Source organism: Fragaria vesca, linkage group LG6, assembly GCF_000184155.1.
Source record: "Fragaria vesca subsp. vesca linkage group LG6, FraVesHawaii_1.0, whole genome shotgun sequence".
NCBI lineage: Eukaryota > Viridiplantae > Streptophyta > Magnoliopsida > Rosales > Rosaceae > Fragaria > Fragaria vesca.
In genome coordinates this window covers 11,808,676-11,830,353 of record NC_020496.1, presented here as the reverse complement: position 1 = coordinate 11,830,353, position 21,678 = coordinate 11,808,676, and the positions used below count along the sequence as shown (strand labels likewise).

Sequence of the window (21,678 nt, the reverse complement as noted above, 5' to 3'; positions counted from 1 at the left end):
CTGATGACCCGGTAAGCCCTAAAACGCAAACGGAGCATCAACCACTCGTCCAAATGTTGAAGATATCCAAATAAACAAGTTCAAGTAACTTGGTGATCACACCCAAGTTAGCTTGCTAGATACTCACAAGCTTTGTAAGCTTGCTTGGTACTCACAAGCTATCTACACAATAAGTAAATATTACAACCCAAAACTAATTGTGGTTAACCATTTTTACAACAGACCCATCTAATTAAAAAAATTAACGAGACTCAAGAACCCGAACTCGGTGACCCGATCCGGCCCATAGCCGAATACCCAGGTCCGCGGGTCGTTAAACCCCTAATCGAAAAGTCGGTCCTGGCTATCTTCTTTAGCAGCGGCTTAAAGAAGGGCGCGCCCAAAACCCTTTGTTCTCACTTTGAGCAATGGCGACGTCCTCGCAAGCTCAGGCCGTCAAGTCCCTCAACAACTCCGCCGGACGCCGCCGCTTCGTCGTAAGCTCCTCCGCCTCTCGCTCTATTCAACCTCTTAGAATATTTCATTTCTCCGCTCTTGAATTTAGTTGAAAATTCCGAGTTGTCTGAATTGAATTGGTATTTCAGATTTCTGCAACCTGTTCAGAATTTAGATGAGTTCTTCTAGCTTCTGGTTTGTATCGATTTGTATCACGCTGTTTGGATTTGAGCAAGAATTCAATCGAAAATTTTGTATTTTTAGTTGAATTTAAACTTGACCTAGAAAATTTTCTAGACTTGTTGTTGAGCTTTGCTCAATTCGCTTTGATTTAGTTTTATTTTGGTGGCTAAAACTTAAGACTACTTGTAGTGCCAAACTTTGGTTCAGTATTTTTGACTCCAACACTTGAACACCTTATTTTGGTTCGGTATCCACAGTTTTAGAATTGCAATTGCAAAGGTGTGAAACCTTTCTTACTAAAAGAGTTATCTTATATTGGTTCTAGGCTTCCGCAAGTTGAAATTTTAGTTTCTGTTACTGAAAACGAGTCTTATTATGTATTGTGTTAATGATATCAATGTCTTTTATTTTGGCGGTGATGATACACAGATTCTTGAATATCTATCTGAATTATCTATGTCTGTTTGTGTGCAGTTCAAGAGCATCTCTCAGAGACTAGAAGAAGTTGAAATCGATGTCTTCCGAAGCCTCGATAAAGTAAAGGATGAGCCTTCCCCTGGCTCCACGTTTTTCAAAGACTGCCTTGTGGAATGGAGGGTATGAATTTGCCCCTGATTTTGGTTTGGAATTGTTTTCTGGATTTGTATTTCTTTCTCTTCATTTGGATTATTGATGTAGGAATTGAATACGGCGGAGGATTTCATCTCGTTCCACGAGCAGATGACGCCGTTGGTCCAAACATTGCCTTTGATTTTGTTGCACAAAGAAACCATTTTTTCAGAGTTGGTTTCCAGATTGCAAATCAGTGCAAGGTTATCGGTTGAGCCAATTCTGAGGTGTGTAAGCTTATCTGCAACTGCCTATGCTTTTCGGGGTTATGTCTATTTTTTTTTCCGGTATTTTTAAGTTTTCAAGAGTGGAACATAGTAGTTGTTTAATCCATGCTTTGAGCAGGTTGATTGCAGCTCTGTCCCGGGATCTCCTGGAGGACTTTATCCCGTGAGTTTGCCCATCCTTTCGATTGTTTTTCATAGTGGTGTATGTCTATTTTTACATAGGAACTTAGTACTTATGGTTACTCTGTATGTCGTGCTTATGCCAGCTTCTTGCCGAGGATTGTTGACTCTCTAGTGTCTCTCTTACAAAGTGGTGCTGATAGGGAGCCTGAAATCGTCGAGCAGGTTTAGTTATATGTTATTGCTTTGCTGACTGTGCTTTCTGTTTATTAGGTCTTACAGGTTGCTTAGTCTTACATGAACTCACAGCCTGTGGTGTTTTTATGCAGATATTTACATCCTGGTCATGCATTATGAGGGACTTGCAGAAATATCTTGTGCACAGGCTTGTAGATATGCTAGAGTAAGTACCGGTATCACATTGTTAGTGTTTTCCGTTTGTGAATACACCCAGGTTTTGTGTGATGGAAATATATCCATGCGAGATGGCAGATATAATAAAATAAATGCTGATCAGGCCTAATCAGTCTAAACAAGTGCATATCATTGGATTTCTGACAAACCCTGATATTCAGTTCCCTTGGGGCCAACTTAGTTAGTTTACCTTCTGAATATGTAATGTTTTCATCACAGAAGTTTCTTGTGTTCAAATGCTACCCCCCTCCCTACATATAGGCATGGACCTAAGATTTGTTTTTTATAATCGGCACATGATAAATGTAATAGTCACATCCCACAAGAGCCAAGTTGCCGGAAAATATGAATGGCGCCTTTGTCAAAGATTATCAATGTTTACTAGGCATATTGCCATCTTCCTACTCTTGTTAGTTAGAGTACTCTGGTTTCGCTTATTTGCTACACATGGTGCATCTGTATCAAATTTTTTTCCTGTACCAAGGAGTTTGGAAGTTCAGAACAACGATCAGAGGTAGCTAGAAATAGTTGTCTTGAATTCCTGAAAATCTTGGTGTTATATACACTTGACAACCAATGATCATCATTATTACTATCATTGTTGGAAACAGCATCTGGGATGTTCGCCTTTAATTTTATATTAGAGATCATGTGCAGTTTCCATACTTACATAATTATCTATCTCTGATAAATTGTTGTAGGGTTACTGCAAAGTTGAGATATTATCCAAAGGAATATGTCCAAGAACTTATGGCACAGGCTATGGGATTCTTGCTGAGAACAAGAACTGCACCTTTTGGGCAGCTTGATAAAGGTACAAGATTGATATATGAGTTTTGTTCAAATTTTTTTATTGAAAAGGTGATGAATACAGACACAGTGGATAAGGAGTCCACATAACAGATATGCAGCAAAAACTCAATAGAAACAAATCCAAGGGTCCCTCATGAAACTCCCAAAAGAGAAACAAAAAGTATTGTTCCGTTGCTACTTGATAATCCCTTTAGATACAGGAGAAACTCTAATCTTTAAAGAACCACCCAAAGTCTTACTCTCCCCTAAGATTCACAATCCTTAACCCTTTCATAGACTTCAATAATTCTTCTATTTCTTTCCATCATCAACTACCAGAAAACTGCAAGGGTGACGCATCCCCAACAACACTTTAGTTCTTCCCCTCCCCAAAACCATAACGGTTTTGAGCAATTACAGCAGCAATCTTTGCTGAAGATTCCAAAGTCCTCCGGCCTCCCTATAAAAGCCTTCTGCAAGATATGATTTGCATTCTCACTTTGATTCTTAGTCATGGGAGGAACTTTGTCTTTCCGCATGTGAGGTGGAGCCTTGAGACACACACACATATGAGGCCACTTTAAGCAAACGTACTTCAATGCAGGAAGGACCATTTAGAAATGTGTGAGTGTTTTTTTTTTTGTCCAACTGCTCATCTCATGCCTAATTTATTCTCTAGACTTCTGCCACCCCGGGGATCAAAACAAACTGGGGCCATAATCATGTGTAGATTGTAACCTAGGCAAGCTCTTAGGTGTAATTGAATACTACAACGTGGGTTCCTGCCTTCCCTGTCATCAATACAAGGACTGGATAATGATGTTTAGTTGTCTTCTATACCACAACACCACTTGAAAAGCTGATATTAGTTCATTCCCTGGCTGTACAGTATAAAGAAATACCTTCAATATGGAAACTGTTGGTCACATGTCTTCTTATTTACTGGTTTTATGTTAATGTTCTTTTTTTGACAGTATTTTTTTCATCATCATTATATTTCTACAGGTGTCAGAAAGCTGATGCTTGATGTTGTAGAGGAATCAACACCTTACAGAAAATATGGAGTCGGTGCTTTACTATATCATGCCATGACAGGAACCTCAACAAGATTCCATTCTAGAGCCAAGCAAGTGTTACTTTTATTGATGGACAACTCATTAATTGGTACGTTCATATGCTTGTTTAATGTAATCTGGCATTTTATTTTAGATTTTGCATTTAGATTCTCCAATGTTGAGTACGTCAATATGATAAATGACAACTTAAGGCTTTGATCTTAATTCATTAAGTAATAGTTTTTGGCATTTTGATGCGTTTTAATTGCCTCTGAGTCTCTCTCTATCTCTCTCTCTCTCTACCATGCAGGTTCTGCCACTGTTATTGAAGTCTTAATTTCTGCCTTACAGAGATTGTGTGAGGATTTGGACTCCAAGGAGTTGAACTTGATGTTCGAATGCTTATATCAGGAAATAAAGGGCTGTATGACCAATGAAAGTGTACCACGTTTAAGCCACCTGTTGTCACTGCTTGTCTCTACTGTTCAGGTGAAGAATGGCAAAACGGTTTCTGGTGAGTGATAGCATGTCTTATTTTGCTGATTCCTTTATTTTGCTATATAGCATTCAGTTGCTTTAGTAAATTTTTCTCTGCATTCGCCTTGTGTGTGACCAAGTTTACCATTTGACAGATTACAAGCCAATGCTTGAAATTGTGGGGTTGCTTGTGCGGACATATATTATAGCCTCTAGCGTTCAGATGGGAGAGGAACATTTATCTGAAGTTGTTGATAAGATTTTTCAGTTAATGCTCTGCATACTTAGCGGACTGCACACTTGTAGTAATTTTTCTATGATCACTGGCTGTTCGTTGCAATGGGCTCCTGTATTTGATTTATCGAAGTCGAGGTACTACCTTCAGTATAGTATTTCAGCTTTTGGAGTGGCCTTTTAAATTTCCCTTCTTCTGGTTGATCATTTGACACACCTGAGACTTTTTGTTACAGCTTATTGGGGTTTATTCAACAGCTGCTACAAAAGGATATTTATATAGTAAATACCTTCCGAATTAGCATTTTAAGGTAAGGATGAACATTTTAGTAATTTCTGGAATGTTTTTGCGGTGTTTAATTATATTTCTTTTGACTTATTTCTTATAAAATTTCAGGGCCATGAATGTTTTAATAGAAACCTCCAAAGAAGATGTTATATTTCTGTTACTCACGTTCTGTGAAAGACTGCAAAGGGGAGTGCACAACTTTACGTTACAAGATGGAGCACCTGAACTGTCAAGGATCCAAGGTTTTCTGAGTGGCACAGTCAGTAATTGGGTTGGGGTTTTAAAGGGTGTCGAGAATGGGGATTTATCATCCACTTCAATTCATGAAGCTGATTTGGCCCTGCTGTGGGGAATCCTTAACTGCTTTCCACTAATGGTAGATTCCCAAGAAGGTCTATCCTTGTTATTTGATCTGATAGATGCAATCGATCAGCTCCTGAGGATTGAAGATGGTAAGCTACCTCATTTTGTGATCAACCTATAGTCATTGCAGGATTGTTGAGTTTTTTCCTTGTTCCCTATGTTGCTTCAAGACGAATAGGCAATATTTTATTGCTATTGAAACTGTGTACTCGAGTGGTGCTGCTAAAAAAATGGTATTTAAGATTCATAATTCCTCAGTATATGGTTCAGGTGGTTTCTTAGAATGCTTGGATAGTTGTCTGTCAATACTTTATTATGTCTTGGATAGTTGTCTGTCAATACTCTATTATGTCCGGAGTAGTTCCAAAGATACATAAAACTGTATGCCTAGCTGAATCAGATATGCTATTGAATTATACAAAGTAATTCTTTTTTTCAGATATGCATCGGACCTTGCCCTTCACAGTTAGTTCACTTGCTACTCGTGCAGGGAATATTGCGGGTTTTCCTAAACACACTTGGCAAAGCCTAATTGGTACTTCCTTAAGTTCCTATTACAAATTCACCTGTGGCAATAATTTGGAGCCAGAAACAAGCAGACTGTTAGCTCTTGGAAAAAGACACAAATCATGTTCCCATGTGTTGGTTGCTGTTGCTGATTTTTTGGACTCTTTGTATGGGTAAGAATATTCATGTAAATATAGATTGTTCGGCCGCATTTTATAATTTTTGATAATTACAACTGGTTATGTAACATAACTCATGCAAATATTAGGTCTGCGATGGATGTCGATTCCCAGTTTAGAATTTGTCATCCAGAACTTAGTGCATATATGGCTACAGATGCTTTAAAGGTGTTTGCTGACAATTTGTGCCACTCAGACAGAGGGATTCGTGCTTCCACTCTTAGAATATTATGCCACTTTGAAACATTAAGCTGCGATGAGCCAGTTCTGAAAAAGATGAACACTGAACTTTCTCCTACTTCTCATGTAGATAACAAAGACTTAAATGTATGCCTCTCTTCTTCCGCTCTTCTTGTTAGGACATCTTCTATTTAGGTAATTTTGTACTGATTTTGCTTCAAATATCAGGTTCTTCAGCTCCTTCTCTCAATCGAGTCAACTCCTCTTTCAATTTGCACCAGCAGAAAAGTTACTCTACTGATTTCTAGAATACAGATGGGCCTCTCTGCTGGAAGAATATCTGAAGCTTATCTTCCCCTTGTTTTAAATGGGATGATTGGTATCTTCCATAACCGGTTTAGTCATCTTTGGAATCCTGCATCAGAGTGCCTTGCAGTTCTGATAAGCCAAAGTAAAGGACATGTATGGGAAACTTTTCTCAACTATTTTGAGCAATGCCAGTCAATATTTCAATCATCTATTGTTCAAGTTGGCCAAGTTGATACTATGCTGTCCAACAAGTCAAGTGGTAGGAAACTACTTAATATTAAATTATGTTGTATTATTCAGAATGCATATTTCTACCTGTAGCCATGGTTATTTTTTGTAGTGTTCTTGCTTGATTGATCTGAGGAACCTCTATGTCTTGGGTAAATAATAAAATAACTTCATCAAGGTTGTATGTTTTTGATAGAAGTAGGTTGTGTTTATTGGTGATAGGTGACTTCTACCCATAAGTTTTACATGTAACATGTACTGCAAATACCCTTTTATTGAAATGAGACACATTAATTGCTTTGGATGTTCATGTTAATATGCTTTTGAATTGCAGATCTGGCTGAGCGCTTTAATTTGTTTGTTACTCCAACATCTGATAGTACACCAACTGCAACAGTATTATCTTCCTTGCTCCAGTCTTTACAAAAAACTCCAATCCTTGAATCCAAGTGTCATCAGATTCTACCTTTATTTCTGAGATATTTGGGCTATAATTGTGAAAACTTTGTAAGGTAATCATCCTATACTATATAGTTGCTTTTGGATATTTTGAACTTGTAGATATGTCATGGGTTAATTTTCTCTTTCTTTGTGATTGCAGTGTGGGGTCTTTCAATTCAAATGTTTGTAAAGGTAAAGAGTGGAAACATGTCCTTAAAGAATGGTTAAACTTGCTGAAACTGATGCACAACCTTAAGCACTCATATCAGAATCAATTTCTTAAAGAGGTTTTGCAAAATAGGTTGGTGCAAGTTTCTCATTTATATGATGCTTCATATTAAGCATTTACTTACTATTGACATCAAGTCTGGCGGTCATATTTTCATAGACCGTGTCCATTCTTTAGACTTTGGATGAATTGTCATAGATTAGTGACCATATTTATCCATTATTTTATAGTTGTGTGCTCAGTTAATACTATATCTGTTCTCTTTTAAAAAAATACGGGCTGATTGATTTTCTTGTCGTTTTGTTTGACAGGCTCTTGGATGAAAATGATGCTGAAGTACAGATGAAGGTTCTTGATTGCCTCTTAATCTGGAAAGATGATTTCCTGCTCCCGTATAGTCAGCAGTTGAAAAACCTGGTCAGCTTCCATAATTTGAGAGAAGAATTAACAAGATGGAGTTTATCCAGGGAGTCTAATCTAATTGAAGAACAACACAGACCTTACCTTGTGCCCATTGTTATCCGTCTTCTGATTCCCAACATCCGGAAATTGAAGAAACATGCTTCCCAGAAGGTATGCTTAATTTGAATTTGTAATAAATCTTTGGTCCTTTAATGTGCATGTTTTTGTTGTGTTTCCTGGTCAGACTTGCAAGTGGGTTGTTTCCGCATTACACATCATCTCTATCTCAATATATGATGTGCAATGGGGAAATAATCACTCCCGCTATCTCAAGAGTGATTTTAGCAGTCTACCTTCTCATGGGCACTCAACAAGGTGGACTGCAAGTGTTAAGATGTGTTGACGTGTGGACTGCCAAAATCACTTATCTTCATTAAATATGCTATATTAATTGATCCATTGATTATTGACTTGACAGTCCTAATGCTCTGCTACAGATAATGTGTTCCAGTTGCATTTTTACTGTTATTTTTGATATTTCCTTACTATGATTGTTTCCAAAAAATCTTAACAGCTTGATGTGCAGTGCATGTGTTTCTCTATGACATACTACAGATGACATTCATTACATTCTTTTATTTATTTAATGTTTTATTTTTCAGCACTCTAGAGTAAATCATCGCAAGGCAGTACTCGGTTTTATAGCCCAACTTGATGTTGAAGAGCTACCTCTTTTCTTTGCAATGTTGATAAAGCCATTGCACATTATTTCAATAGGAAGTGAAGGTGCTGCAAACTGGTTTTGGAGCTCATCAAATGGTTCTGTGGAAGAATTCCGAAGATTGAATTTCTTGAAGTATTTCACGTTTTGCAATATTACAGCCTTGTCTTGGAAGAAAAGAAGTGCTTTTCTGCATGTGATTGAAGATGTTCTTGGTGTTTTTGATGCATCACATGTTGGTCCATTTCTTGATTTTCTAATGGGATGTGTTGTTCGGATACTAGGAAGCAGTACTATAGGTCTTGATGTGGCAAAAGGCAAAGGAGCTTCTTCCCTTAAAAATTATTCTGATGCTACTCTTGGTTCACTTGGATATGACGGTGCAGTGGATAATAATGTTGTGGTAATGCTTCATATATTTACTTATTTATTGGTCAACCCTTACAGACATTCTATGAAAAACAGATTACCAAATGTGTAATGTCATGGACAAGTCCATCATTTAGACAGCACTGCAATGGTTTTTCTGTATTGTTATAATTTTTGGTTACTTCCAATAGAAGCTGACTTTAAGCTGTTGATTGATTTAAATATCATTCTGATTACTTAAAATCTATGGTCTATCTGCAGATACCTACGGCTATGGGGCAGTTGAAGGATTTCAGATCTCTCTCCTTGAAAATTGTGTCCTTTGTTCTCAATAAGTATGAAGATCATGACTTTAGCTGCGAATTCTGGGACCTTTTCTTTGGGTCGGTGAAGCCTTTAATTGATGGTTTCAAGCAGGAGGGATTCAGTGGCCAGAAGCCTAGTTCACTCTTCTCTTGCTTTCTTGCTATGTCTAGAAGCGAAAAACTGGTATCACTGCTGTGTAGGGAGCAAAACCTCGTCCCTGATATTCTCTCAATTCTATCCGTCAAGTCAGCATCTGAAGCTATTGTAGCTTGTGTTCTGAACTTTGTTGAGAACTTGTTGATTCTGGATGATGACTTGGGTGTTGAAGACAATGCCGGGAAAAGAGTTATACGTCTGTACCTTGAAGCACTAGTTGATAATTTGCATCGTCTCTTTGAAAGTAATGTTGCAGCCAAGAGGTAATAATGCTGTTACCTTGTTTGTTTGCAGTACACACACGATACTTCACTTCCACGATATGCTGGATTGAGCTTCATTTAAAATAAGAAATATCATTATTTATTATTATTTTTCTTTGATTTGCAAAATGTACTGATGATTATAATGCTCTGCCTAATTGATCTAAGTGGTCTTACTTCCATCTAATGCCTTCCTTCTGTTATCACTTACCCATATTATTTTGGTGCCAGGAAATTGCTTAAACACCCAGGGGAGACAGAAGTGAGGATTTTCAAAATATTACCAAAGTATATAAATGATGAATTGTCTGCCCGGAAATTCGTTGATATATTGCTCCCTGTTTTAGCAAATGGAGCTCAAGATTCAGGTTGAATATCTTGTCAACCTCATTTTTCATACCTAATGAACAATTTTCACATGTAGTACTAAAAATTTTGTATTCATCTTGCAGAATTTCGATTTGAAGCGGTGCAAGTCATATGTGATATTGTTCCAGTACTAGGGAGTGACGTTACGAATAATATTTTGAGTGCAGTATCTCCATTACTTACTTCTACTGATCTAGATAAGCGGTTTTATATCTGTGATCTTCTTGACGCTCTTGCCAGAGCTGACCCTTCCATTCAATTTGTGGTAATCTGTCAACATTGTTCCTCTTTCTCTTCCCAACATTTTGTTATGCCTCTTTTGTCATTATTTTCTGATAACTGGCGGAATGCAGGCAAAACTTGTCCAGGACTTGAATGCAACCTCTCTCACGGATATAGATAGCCTCGATTATGATAGAGTGCTCGATGCTTATGACAAGATCACGGTTGATATGTTCAATACTATTCGAGAGGATCATGCATTAGTCATATTGTCTCACTGTGTCTATGACATGTCATCTAACGAATCAACCTTGAGGCACAGAGCTTATGATGCATTGATTTCATTTGTTCAATTTTCTGCCCTCATACTTGGCAAAGTGGTGAACAATGACTCCGAAATGCCTGACAAGATGTTAGCCTCTGAGGATCATTGCTGGACAAAAGGTTGCATTCAGCGCATAACAAGCAAATTTTTCTTGAAGCATATGGCTAATGCTATGAAGAGTGGGACGACTGTTAGAGTGGTAATAAGTTTATTTTTGTCATGATAAATTTACACAAAGAAAATACGTGCACAGGTGCACTTGGGTATGCATGTTTAATAAATTCTAGGCAAAGAGATATTGGAAAACTTGTTGACAAACCTGCTATAGTTACTATACCTCCAAGTTATATGTGCTATACGCGTTTCTCTTAATTGACTGCTGTGACTTCAGGAATGGGTCGACTTACTTAGAGAAATGGTGTTAAAACTTCCAGAAGTGGCAAACCTTGGTTCACTGAAACCTCTACAGGATGAAAATCTTGAAATAGATTTCTTCAAAAATATTATTCACATACAGGTGAAGTTCTCTGTCATTATCTTCTAGGAATCTATATGTTTATACAGTCTTGTTGGTTTCCTTAAAGAAAAAAAAAATAGTTACTATAGATTTGGAACTTTTAGATGTAATACTCTTTTCAATAATCAATTGTTAGTCGATTTAGATAAATTGTCTGTCTTGCATAAGAGCGATGAGTTCGATCTCACCTCATTACCTTTTCTTCTGCAGAAACATAGGAGAGCAAGGGCAATGAAACGCTTTAAGAATGCTGTCACTGACAGCTATATGCCAGAGGTATTTGCTTTCTCCTTTTCTCTCCGAATTTTTTTCTGTTTATTTCACTTCTGATTTTAGAAAGTCATTGAAATATATTCTGATGATATCAATTCCAGGGCATCACAAAGAAACTGTTTGTTCCCTTCTTTTTCACGATCTTGATGGAGGAAGAAAAAGGAGAGCATATAAAAAATATGTGCATAGAGGTGCTTGCTTCAATTTCAAGCAGGGAGTGGAGTTCATCTTACTCGTTGCTGATGAGATGCTTCAATGAGATTAACAAAAATCCTCTGAAACAGAAACTTCTTTTGCGACTAATTTGCTCTATCTTGCACCAGTTCCACTTTTCAGAGACCATTGATACTGGTTCTGTAAATGAAATACAAAAATGCCTTCATAAATCTGTGCTTCCTAAGATTCAAAAATTACTCAGCGATTCTGAAAAGGTCAGTGTTAACATCAGTCTTGCTGCATTGAGAGTACTAAAGTTGCTACCTGGAGATGTAATGGACTCGCAGCTTCCTAGCATTATTCATCGCATTTCAAACTTTTTGAAGAATAGATTAGAAAGCATCCGTGAGGAAGCTAGGAGCGCTTTGGCTGACTGTTTGAAAGAGCTTGGGTTGGAATACTTGCATTTTATAGTCAAGGTTTTGCGAAGTACTTTAAAACGTGGATTCGAGTTGCATGTCTTGGGGTATACTCTAAACTTTATCTTATCGAAGTTTCTCACTACTCCTATCAGTGGGAAACTGGACTACTGTTTAGAAGATCTGCTATCTATTGCACAGAATGATATTCTTGGAGATGTTGCCGAGGAAAAAGAGGTTGAGAAGATTGCTTCCAAAATGAAAGAAACAAAGAAGCAAAAGTCTTTTGAAACTCTGAAATTGATTGCTCAAAGTATAACATTCAAAAGCCACGCCTTGAAGCTTATATCACCAGTTATAACTCAATTTGAGAAACATCTGACGCCAAAAACAAAGTCAAAACTGGAAAGTATGCTGAGTCACATAGCAGCTGGTATCGAGTGTAATCCAACTGTTGATCAGACTGATCTTTTTATATTTGTACATGGCCTGATTGAAGATGGAATAAATGAAGAAAAGGGTAAGGGTGAGAGTTCGTTCATTATGGGAGGAGATGGACTTCGTCGAAAGGATGTGGTTGGGAAAGGTAATTCCTCTGGCCGTATTGCAGGTGCAAAATCAGTGTGTTCATATCTTATTTCTGTGTTTGCTCTTGGGATATTGCAGAAATGCATAAAGAATATGAAAGTGAGAAAAAATGATGTACAAATACTGTCAATGTTGGATCCTTTCGTCACACTGTTGGGGATGTGCTTGACTTCCAAGTATGAAGATGTCTTATCTGCAACGCTTAGATGCTTAACTTCACTGGTCAGGTTTAATTTACCTGCTATTGAAGATCAAGCAGACAATTTAAAAGCAGTGCTATTTGATATTGCTCATAGTTGGTTGAAAAATGGCAGTTCCCTAATGGAGTCGTGTCTGAGGTTATTAACTGTACTTTTGCGGGGGAACAAAATTACTCTTTCCTCTGAACATCTTCATCTATTAATTCAGCTTCCGGTGTTTGTTGATATCGAAAGGGACCCTTCGTTTGTTGCTCTTTCACTTCTGAAGGCAATAGTTAAGCGTAAGCTTGTTGTTCCAGAGGTGTATGATCTTGTTACTAGAGTTGCAGAATTGATGGTAACAAGTCAAGTTGAACCAATTCATCACAAGTGTAGTCAGATTCTATCTCACTTCTTAAATGATTATCCTCTTTCAGAAAAGAGGTTGCAACAACATTTAGATTTTTTGCTGTCTAATCTGAGGTGAGGGCCTAATATCTATCTGGAAACTTGTTTTGTATCCTTTCATTCTCTAATCAGTGTCAACTCTTCACAGGTATGAGCACGCTAGTGGAAGAAAAACTGTGCTTGAAATGCTCCATGCAGTTATAGTTAAAAATCCACGAAGTGTTGTAGATGAGCAATCACAGACGTTTTTTGTTCATTTGGTGGTTTGCTTGGCTAATGATCGGGATAATGAAGTTCGTCTAATGGCTGGTGAGGCTATAAAACGTCTCACTGGCTGTGTAAGCCCACGCTCACTTCTCTCCATTCTTGAGTACAGTCTTTCTTGGTATTTGGGTGAAAAGCAGCAACTGTGGGGTGCAGCAGCACAGGTAAATTTTAATTTTTGGCTCTTTCTGAGCTGGAAGTTACTTAGCCAACTGATTTAAAGGATACAATTTTTACCATTTTGTCTCCATCATCATAGTTACCCTTTGTATTGATGAAAGCAAGTTCTTGTTTTTTATTTTTTATTATTGTTTTTTCTTTTGTTGTTATTGTTTTCTTTCCTTGTTTTCTTGTTTATTAAATAAGAAAGACTATATCCTTATGTTAACGCTATTACGCTAAGAATGTTCTTGAACACCAGTAGTTCATCAAACAGAAAACAATCGAGCACCCGTGCCATATAGCCATGAAGCAATTTGTTTCGAATAGCAAATAAGGTTTTTTTTGTTTTGTTTTGGTGTGTGTCTGTGCATGCGCGCAAATCATCTGTGTTTTTGAGGAATTTTCTTAGGTACCTAGATGTATCTCATACCCTTATTTACCGATATGACAACAAATTTTGTTGTCAATGAGGTAAATTGAGTCATAACTTATGTAATTTAAAATTTGTTGTCAATGTGGTAAATTGAGTCATAACTCATGTAATTTAGTTCTATCAGAGGTAATTACTCAACCTATGATTTTTTTACTAGTTTATGAACAAATTGTTGTCAATCTAGTAAATTGGTTCAATTATATGTAAATGTGTAAATCAAATGTGGTAAATATGTTGTCAATGTTGTAAATTTGGTTCAAATAAATGGTAATTTTTGTCCAGATAGTTGTAAACGAGGGTATGAGATATATCTAGGTACCATAGACAACCCTGTGTTTTTGATATCTCCTTTTCTTGTGACTAGTATAATAAATTTGCTTTAAGTTGGCTCAAAGGAATTTGTTTTGGATGTTTCGCTTGATGCCCTACTTTCTTTGCTTTGGATGTTTACCTTGATACCCTACTTGCACATACAGGTTTTGGGGCTGCTGGTTGAAGTAGAAGTCATGAAGAAACGATTTCACAAGCATATCAACAATGTATTACAAGTGACTAAAAGGATCTTGCAGTCCGCCATCGATGCTGTCACTCATGATTCTCCTCATGAAACTGCCATTCCTTTCTGGAAAGAGGCATTTTATTCATTGGTTATGCTGGAAAAAATTCTGAATCGATTTCATGATCTTTGTTTTGATAGGGATCTTGAGGTACGCCGCATCATCACTAATGTAGAAGCTAAATTTAGTTTTTTGTTAGGTCTATATATTTATTTTTGCCTTTTGGGAGAATGGGAGGGGGATTATTCCATGAGTTTGAATTGGGCGATGCTCCAAATTATAGAATGATTGTGCGCTAAAACTGCCGCTATATCTCAGGACAATGCCAAATTACTGCTCAATCTTGTTTTGCATTCTTCTCTATATTAATCACTCTTATATCAAGAACATGAACTATCAAGATAAAAAAAATGCCAAATTATATTAAGATGGTTATGGAGCTTACTGTGATTTAATTGAGATCACAAGTAAATGAAATTCTAGTTTATCTACAGGGGTGATGATAATTGATGAACTGCTATTTGATTCCAGTATCTGTAGGTTTTCTTATGTTAAAATTTTCAGAATATGGTATTGATATCTGTTGTCGTATATTATTTTGCATGAATTGAATAATCTGAATTCTTTTGCCTGTTTCTCATGTAATTGTGCCTTATTTTGCATGAATTCAGGAGATATGGGAAGCAATTTGTGAGTTACTCCTGCATCCACACATGTGGTTACGTTGCATTTCAAGTCGTCTTGTAGCCTTCTACTTTGCTTCTGTCAAAGAGTCTTGCTCAGGAGATAATGGAAATCCATTTGGCACTTACTACCTTATAAAACCCAATAAAATTTTCATGATAGCTGTGTATCTCTGCTGCCAACTGAAGTCGCAACTAGTTGATGATGCAGCCAATAAACTGATTACACAAAATCTTGCATTCACTGTGTGTGGTGTGCATTCTTTGATGGGTCTAACAGAGTGTGCAGATTCTCACCAGTTTTGGTATAACCTTGAACACCATGAGCAAGACCGATTTCTTAAAGTTTTTGAGTTGCTCGAAGCTAGAAAAGGAAAGACCATGTTTTTATCTCTTACCTCTGGCATTTGTGACGCAAATGATGAAAATCCCCCCAAGAATATTCTAAGCTTGCTCGTCTCTAACTTGCTCAAGAAAATGGGAAAGATTGCCCTTCAAATGGAGGCTATCCAGGTTTGTATCAAAGGATTGGATGCCTATGCATATTTGAAGAATATGTGAAAGATTTTCAAATTCAGTTTTATTTAGATTAGTAATATTGTGATTCTTTTTATTTTCAGATGAAAATTGTCTTCGATTGTTTCGGAAAGATCTTATCTGAAATGAGTCAGGAAGATTGCATGCTTTATGCTTATGAAATGTTGCAGCCATTGTATAAAGTTTGCGAAGGATTTTCTGGGACTGTGATCCCTGGTGAGTTTTCTGTCTCATGCTATTTCCCATTGCGATGTTAATCCAAATATAGTGTAAGAGGTGTTATTCGTTCTCATTGCCTTGGTACATAGCTTGCACTTGAAAGTGGCTGCTTGGACAGTTTAATGTCATATATGTAGTAGGATTTTTCTAATTCTAGTATGGTTGTATCAGTAGAAATCATTATTTTGGGTTCTATAGTATGTTACCGGCTTTTATGCAAAACTGCATTGGGGAGTGAGTTCCCACTTCTTTTTCCTAAGGTCTTCTGCACAGTCAATTTCTTTAGGCTATCTTTTGTTTACAGTATATTGATTGATAGGCCAGATCGATGTGTATAGAAAAGGAAGCCTCATGTTCCTGTTATTTATGACATTTCCAAATATGTTTCTGATTTTGCTTACACTTGCTACAGAAAATATGAAGCAATTAGCAGAAGAAGTTTCTGGACGTCTACGAAGTAAACTAGGCAGCCAGAATTATGCACAAGTTTACAATGACATCAGGAAACAACTCAAGGCAAAACGGGACAAGAGGAAACAGGATGAAAAGCGCTTGGCTGTTGTTAATCCTATGCAGAATGCCAAGAGGAAACTGAGGATTGCAGAGAAGCATCGGGCCAACAAGAAAAGGAAGCTGATGACAATGAAAATGGGGAGATGGGTACATCAGTCCAAGTCAAAGTGATTTTGGTACAAATTGACATCATCAAGGCTGCCCAGATATTGAGTTACTGGTCATGTTAACACAATACAAGAAGGATGGATTAATTTCCATATTCTGCTAGAAATTGCAAATGCAGCTCAGTTCGGTGAAGACGGTGGTTGTTGTGGGCGACTTTGACAGGGATGGCACTACCAAGTTGACATAGCAATGTATAGTAATTCTTTCCAATATCATACCACCCATAGGTCCTTCTGTAATACTAAAGATAAGCTTTCAGTAATTATCAATGATGCTTGTTCCCTAGTTCTGATATTCTGATGCATTTGATGAAAGATGGTGGAAACCGATGAATGTAACAGTTAAGAGAAGGAAAAAACGAAAGCTTTTGAATTCATATTGAGGGTGGAAGTAAACAGTTTTTATTAATTTATAATCTAAGTGAGGGAGTTTCTATTCCAACCTTTGTAATTGGCATTTAGGCTTTCACCTTACTTTTACGAATAAACAATTCGTTGTCTATACCTCTCTAATATTTTCACTCATCTAATAAAACAACAAAAGAAACTCGATCATTCTTGAATCTAAGTTCAATTTCAAAGGTTTTCCAAAATTAAAAGACGATTCATGTATACTAGTTCTTGAATCCTCAAGTTACAGATAAACAAACACTATGATTTTCGTAGAGAACATCTTGTATAATGTGAGGACTCTTCTTTAACCACACATCGTCAATGGAACTTGTTCATAATTGCAGAAATATCGTAAGTAGAGTACCCACTTCTAATAAAACTTAAACTAGATGTGGTTACTCTACTTAATTAAGATCATGTAGATTAAGACTTAAAAGTAGAGTAATCACATATCCATAAATGTGTGTATTTCCAAATTTTGTAGTATAACTCTAAACTAGTCAGGGACATTATTAGGGACTTTGTGGGTTTTTGGTATGGTAAATATATTATGTATGTAGTTGGAGCTTTTCTAACGAGGACCCTTAAGTTGAGGACTAGTTGAAGACTTCGGTTTATAGTATAAAAGACTTATTTTTCGATCACATCTTAACATCTTATTCGTTCAGTTTTTAGGTCTATATGAGTAGATCAGTCATACAAATTTTCAGCCAAATCGGTGATCGTTAAGACGATCATTAAAGTAACAAACTAGACCAAATTAATAGACGAACCAAATCTGTCAAACATGAACCGTTCAAGTTTATAATTGATAAATCACATTTATTAATATCTTAACGATTTTTAATATGGCTGAAAATTTACAGAAATTGTGTACTCATAAATTTCTATAAACTAAATAAGATTATAAGAATTTATAAAATATAAATATAAAATTAAAAAATGAGATAAACCTAAACCTCGAACTAGTCCTCAATTTAACGTAGTATCTGACGGCAAAATTGTTCAAGGAGTTGACCGTTATTCTCTATTTCTCCGAAATTAGAAAAAAATCTCACAAATCTTACACTTGCTTAGACTAGTGGGCAGCAAACATAAAACACCACAACCATTTCAACTTGAGTTTTACTCTTTGTCTTCCTTATTTCCTACCCAAAAGATCCAGCTGAGTCCCTGCTTACCTTCTCTCTCTCTGATCTGAAACCCAAGATCTACGGGTTCATCTTCACAGAAATCAATGCAAGAGGGGACAGATTCAGGTTAGTGTTCCTTGCTTCAAATGTTTGGTAAACAAGAAAATTTATAAGATTCAAGTTGACTCTTTTGGTTGGATTGAATGTGTAGTAACTTTGGGTATTGAAGTTCTGTGTACTTCAGTTAGTGGGAGAGCTCAGAAATCTTGAACAAAGTGATAGAGCTTAAGACTTTAAGATCATGAAGATTGCATCTTTAGTTACTGTTTGGATTGTTTATGGGTTGTTGGGTATTGGGTTCACATATTCATACCCTACTTCAGCATTTGATGATCTCAGAAATGAAAGAAGTGAAACCACTGTCACTTATATCTATGATAGAATAGATGATGTGAATAAAGCATGTCAGTTTGTTCTATCTTCTGCTTCAGAACTGAAAGCTGAAGATGATAGGATTTATAGCATGAAGAAGCAGCTTTTTTTTGTTAATGGGGATTGGAGGCAGGAGGTGGGTAAGGATCCAATCATGCCATTTGATGATAGAGAAGTTCAAAGCGAGTATTTGGGTAACCGAACTCCATTGAACTTGGCTTCATTTTGGCTCGTGGATATTGATCGTGCCCATCGATCCAAGAAGTCACTAAGTGTTAGTGGCTTCATGGTTATGGGTATCACTATAGATGGTAGCTTTATGGATTATGGGTACCAAGGAACTCCGGAGTTCCGAATGTGGCGTAGCCATTCTCAAATGACAATTTCCTTCCAAGGGATTTACACCGAATCCAAGAAGAATGGTGGTGAAAGAGTGATGTGCTTATTGGGGAGTACAATGTTGCCGTCTCGGGAGCCTGATTCTGCTAATCCATGGGAGTGGCTGAAGGCATCTGATTCAAGTAACCAACCTCCTCTTTCTCAAGATGATCAGATTCTGCTTGTTCTTCACTTTCCGGTGACTTTCAACTTGACAAGTAGGGCTATCCGAGGGGAACTGAGAAGTTTAAATCCAAAGTCAAACTCGAAGTACTTTGATGAGGTTCACATTTTATCACAGTTGGGGAAGTCAGCAATGTATGAATTTGGTTCAGAAAAGATTGTTTCTAGAGCATGTGATCCATACCCTTATGATGATAGCTTGGTATATGGTGGCACTAGCAACTATAAAGGTCATACTATTTGCGAAATCCTTAAAGAAGTTGCACGGGATCAAGCTTTCACTGTTGTGCCAAACTGGAGATGCAATGGCACCGATGAGTTTTGCAGCAAGTTGGGGCCTTTTGTGACAGATAAAGAGATTAAGGAGTCAGATGGAAGCTTTAAAGGTGTTAAACTATATATGCAGGAAATCATGTGCGAACAAAAAGCTTCTGGTGGAAATGCCAGTTCTGCAAGGGTTTCGGCTGTATTTAGAGCTGTTTCTCCAATGGAGAATCTGTATACTGCAGCAAAGAGATCTGGGCTTAACAATATGACTGTTGCTGCTGAGGGAATTTGGAAATCTACCAGTGGACAGCTTTGCATGGTTGGTTGCCTTGGACTTGTTGACGTAGAAGGCAGCCGATGCAATACTAGGGTCTGTTTGTATGTACCTACATCTTTCTCCATAAAGCAACGAAGCATTCTTTATGGAAGTTTCTCTAGCATCAATAATACTGGTTCATCATATTTTCCTCTCTCGTTTGAAAAGCTAGTGCAGCCTTCAGAACTGTGGAATTATTTCAGAGTTTCCAGTCCAAACTACAAGTACACAAAAATCTCTTCAGCTGCTGTTGTCTTGGAAAAAAACGAGCCCTTCAGTGTTGGAACTGTGATCAAGAAATCTTTGCTGAGTTTCCCCAAACTGGAAGACACGGAAGCTTTTGAACTCAGTCTTTCTGTTCTCTCTGAGGATCTTACCCTTCATGTGTCTGCATTTCCTGATCCAATTCCGAAGCTTCAACCTCCAAAAGTAGACGTTCAGATGGAGATTCTCTCTGTGGGTCCCTTGTTTGGTCGCTATTGGTCTCCACAAAATGGTTCCACTGCACAAGAGGAGACTCCTTACCACACAAAGTCCGAATACACCGAAAAGCAGCTCCTTCTGAATGTATCAGCACAACTCACCATCACTGGGAAAGCCTATAGCAGTCTGTCTGTGCTATATTTGGAAGGCCTCTATGATCCACATGTTGGAAAGATGTATCTAGTTGGATGCCGGGATGTTCGAGCCTCGTGGAAGATCTTGTATGAGAGCATGGATCTTGAAGCCGGGCTGGATTGTTTGGTTGAAATGGTTGTGTCTTATCCTCCAACTACATCTCGATGGTTAGTCAATCCAGCAGCCCGTATTTCCATAGCCAGCCAAAGGACTGAAGATGACCCTCTTTACTTTAGTACAGTCAAGCTCCAAACTCTTCCAATTATGTACAGGAAGCAGCGGGAAGACATTCTCTCTCGTCGGGGGATTGAGGGAATCCTCCGAGTTTTGACTCTTTCACTAGCAATTTGTGGAATTTTAAGCCAACTGTTTTACATCAGGTATAATGTGGATTCTGTTCCTTACATGTCTCTAGTCATGCTAGGTATCCAAGCAATTGGGTATAGCATTCCTCTGGTCACAGGCGCTGAAGCACTCTTCAAGAAGTTAGCTACTGAGTCCTATGAAACAACAACGTATGGCCTCGATGACAGTCAGTGGTTTCGTATACTTGATTACACGGTTAAGCTTCTTCTGATGGCCTCATTGTTACTGACTTTAAGGCTTTGTCAGAAAGTGTGGAAATCTCGCATCAGGTTACTTGCACAAACTCCTCTTGAACCACATCGTGTCCCTAATGATAAACGGGTGCTTATGACCACCTCAGCAATACATCTGATTGGCTATGTAATGGTTCTAGTCGTTCATAGTATGAGGACCGGCCAAAGATCAATCCGCACAAAAAGCTATAAAATTGCCAGGGAAGACTCTCGTGGACTGTGGGAATGGGAAACGGAACTAGAGGAGTATGTGGGACTTGTCCAAGATTTTTTCCTACTCCCCCAGATGATTGGTAACCTGGTGTGGCAGATTGATTGTAAACCACTCAGAAAGCTTTATTTCATTGGGATCACACTGGTCAGACTCTTTCCTCACATTTATGATTATGTTAGAGCTCCGTCTCTCAACCCTTACTTTGCCGAGGAGTATGAGTTTGTCAACCCAGGTTTGGATTTTTACTCCAAGTTTGGGGATATTGCCATACCTATTACAGCAATTCTCCTTGCAGTTGTAGTCTATGTTCAGCAAAGGTGGAATTATGAGACACTGAGCAAGATGCTTACTTTCGGGCAATGTAGGCTTCTTCCCTCGGGATCCAGAATGTACGAGAGGTTGCCTTCCAGTTCCAAGGCATTTGAAGCTGAGCTTGTTTCTGGTGTCAATGAAAATGCTAGACAAGAGAACGACAAGGAGAATGATGATGTAGAGTGATGCAGAAACTTTCAAAATTACATACAGAATAGAGTTGTTGTGACTTGTAAACATATATTTACACGTTAGATGTTGATGTGATGATCACGTGTAGTGGTGAGGCGTTTTGATTGAAACAAACTTGGCAACATCTGCATAGATTTTAAGCTCAACTATCTTTCACTTTGC

General features: G+C 37.7%; 2 protein-coding genes across 2 annotated transcripts; both read left to right on the top strand.

Moving 5' to 3' along the window:
* Positions 1 to 407: 407 nt before the first annotated feature.
* LOC101300553 (small subunit processome component 20 homolog) lies at positions 408 to 16,919 on the top strand. Its single transcript, XM_004305262.1, has 31 exons — positions 408 to 476; positions 1,093 to 1,215; positions 1,297 to 1,454; positions 1,573 to 1,617; positions 1,721 to 1,799; positions 1,904 to 1,977; positions 2,690 to 2,802; positions 3,786 to 3,944; positions 4,146 to 4,349; positions 4,468 to 4,684; positions 4,783 to 4,857; positions 4,944 to 5,287; positions 5,638 to 5,878; positions 5,974 to 6,211; positions 6,293 to 6,632; positions 6,936 to 7,113; positions 7,203 to 7,334; positions 7,583 to 7,844; positions 8,336 to 8,797; positions 9,025 to 9,488; positions 9,720 to 9,856; positions 9,941 to 10,122; positions 10,211 to 10,603; positions 10,796 to 10,921; positions 11,132 to 11,197; positions 11,296 to 13,019; positions 13,093 to 13,372; positions 14,280 to 14,510; positions 15,032 to 15,556; positions 15,664 to 15,796; positions 16,212 to 16,919. Exons 1-31 carry the CDS (start codon positions 408 to 410, stop codon positions 16,481 to 16,483), a joined length of 8,046 nt encoding a protein of 2,681 aa, XP_004305310.1. The 3' UTR covers positions 16,484 to 16,919.
* Positions 16,920 to 18,035: 1,116 nt separating this feature from the next.
* On the top strand, positions 18,036 to 21,678 carry LOC101301596. Its single transcript, XM_004302884.1, has one exon. The coding sequence runs from the start codon at positions 18,307 to 18,309 to the stop codon at positions 21,508 to 21,510; it is 3,204 nt and encodes a 1,067-aa protein (XP_004302932.1). The 5' UTR covers positions 18,036 to 18,306; the 3' UTR covers positions 21,511 to 21,678.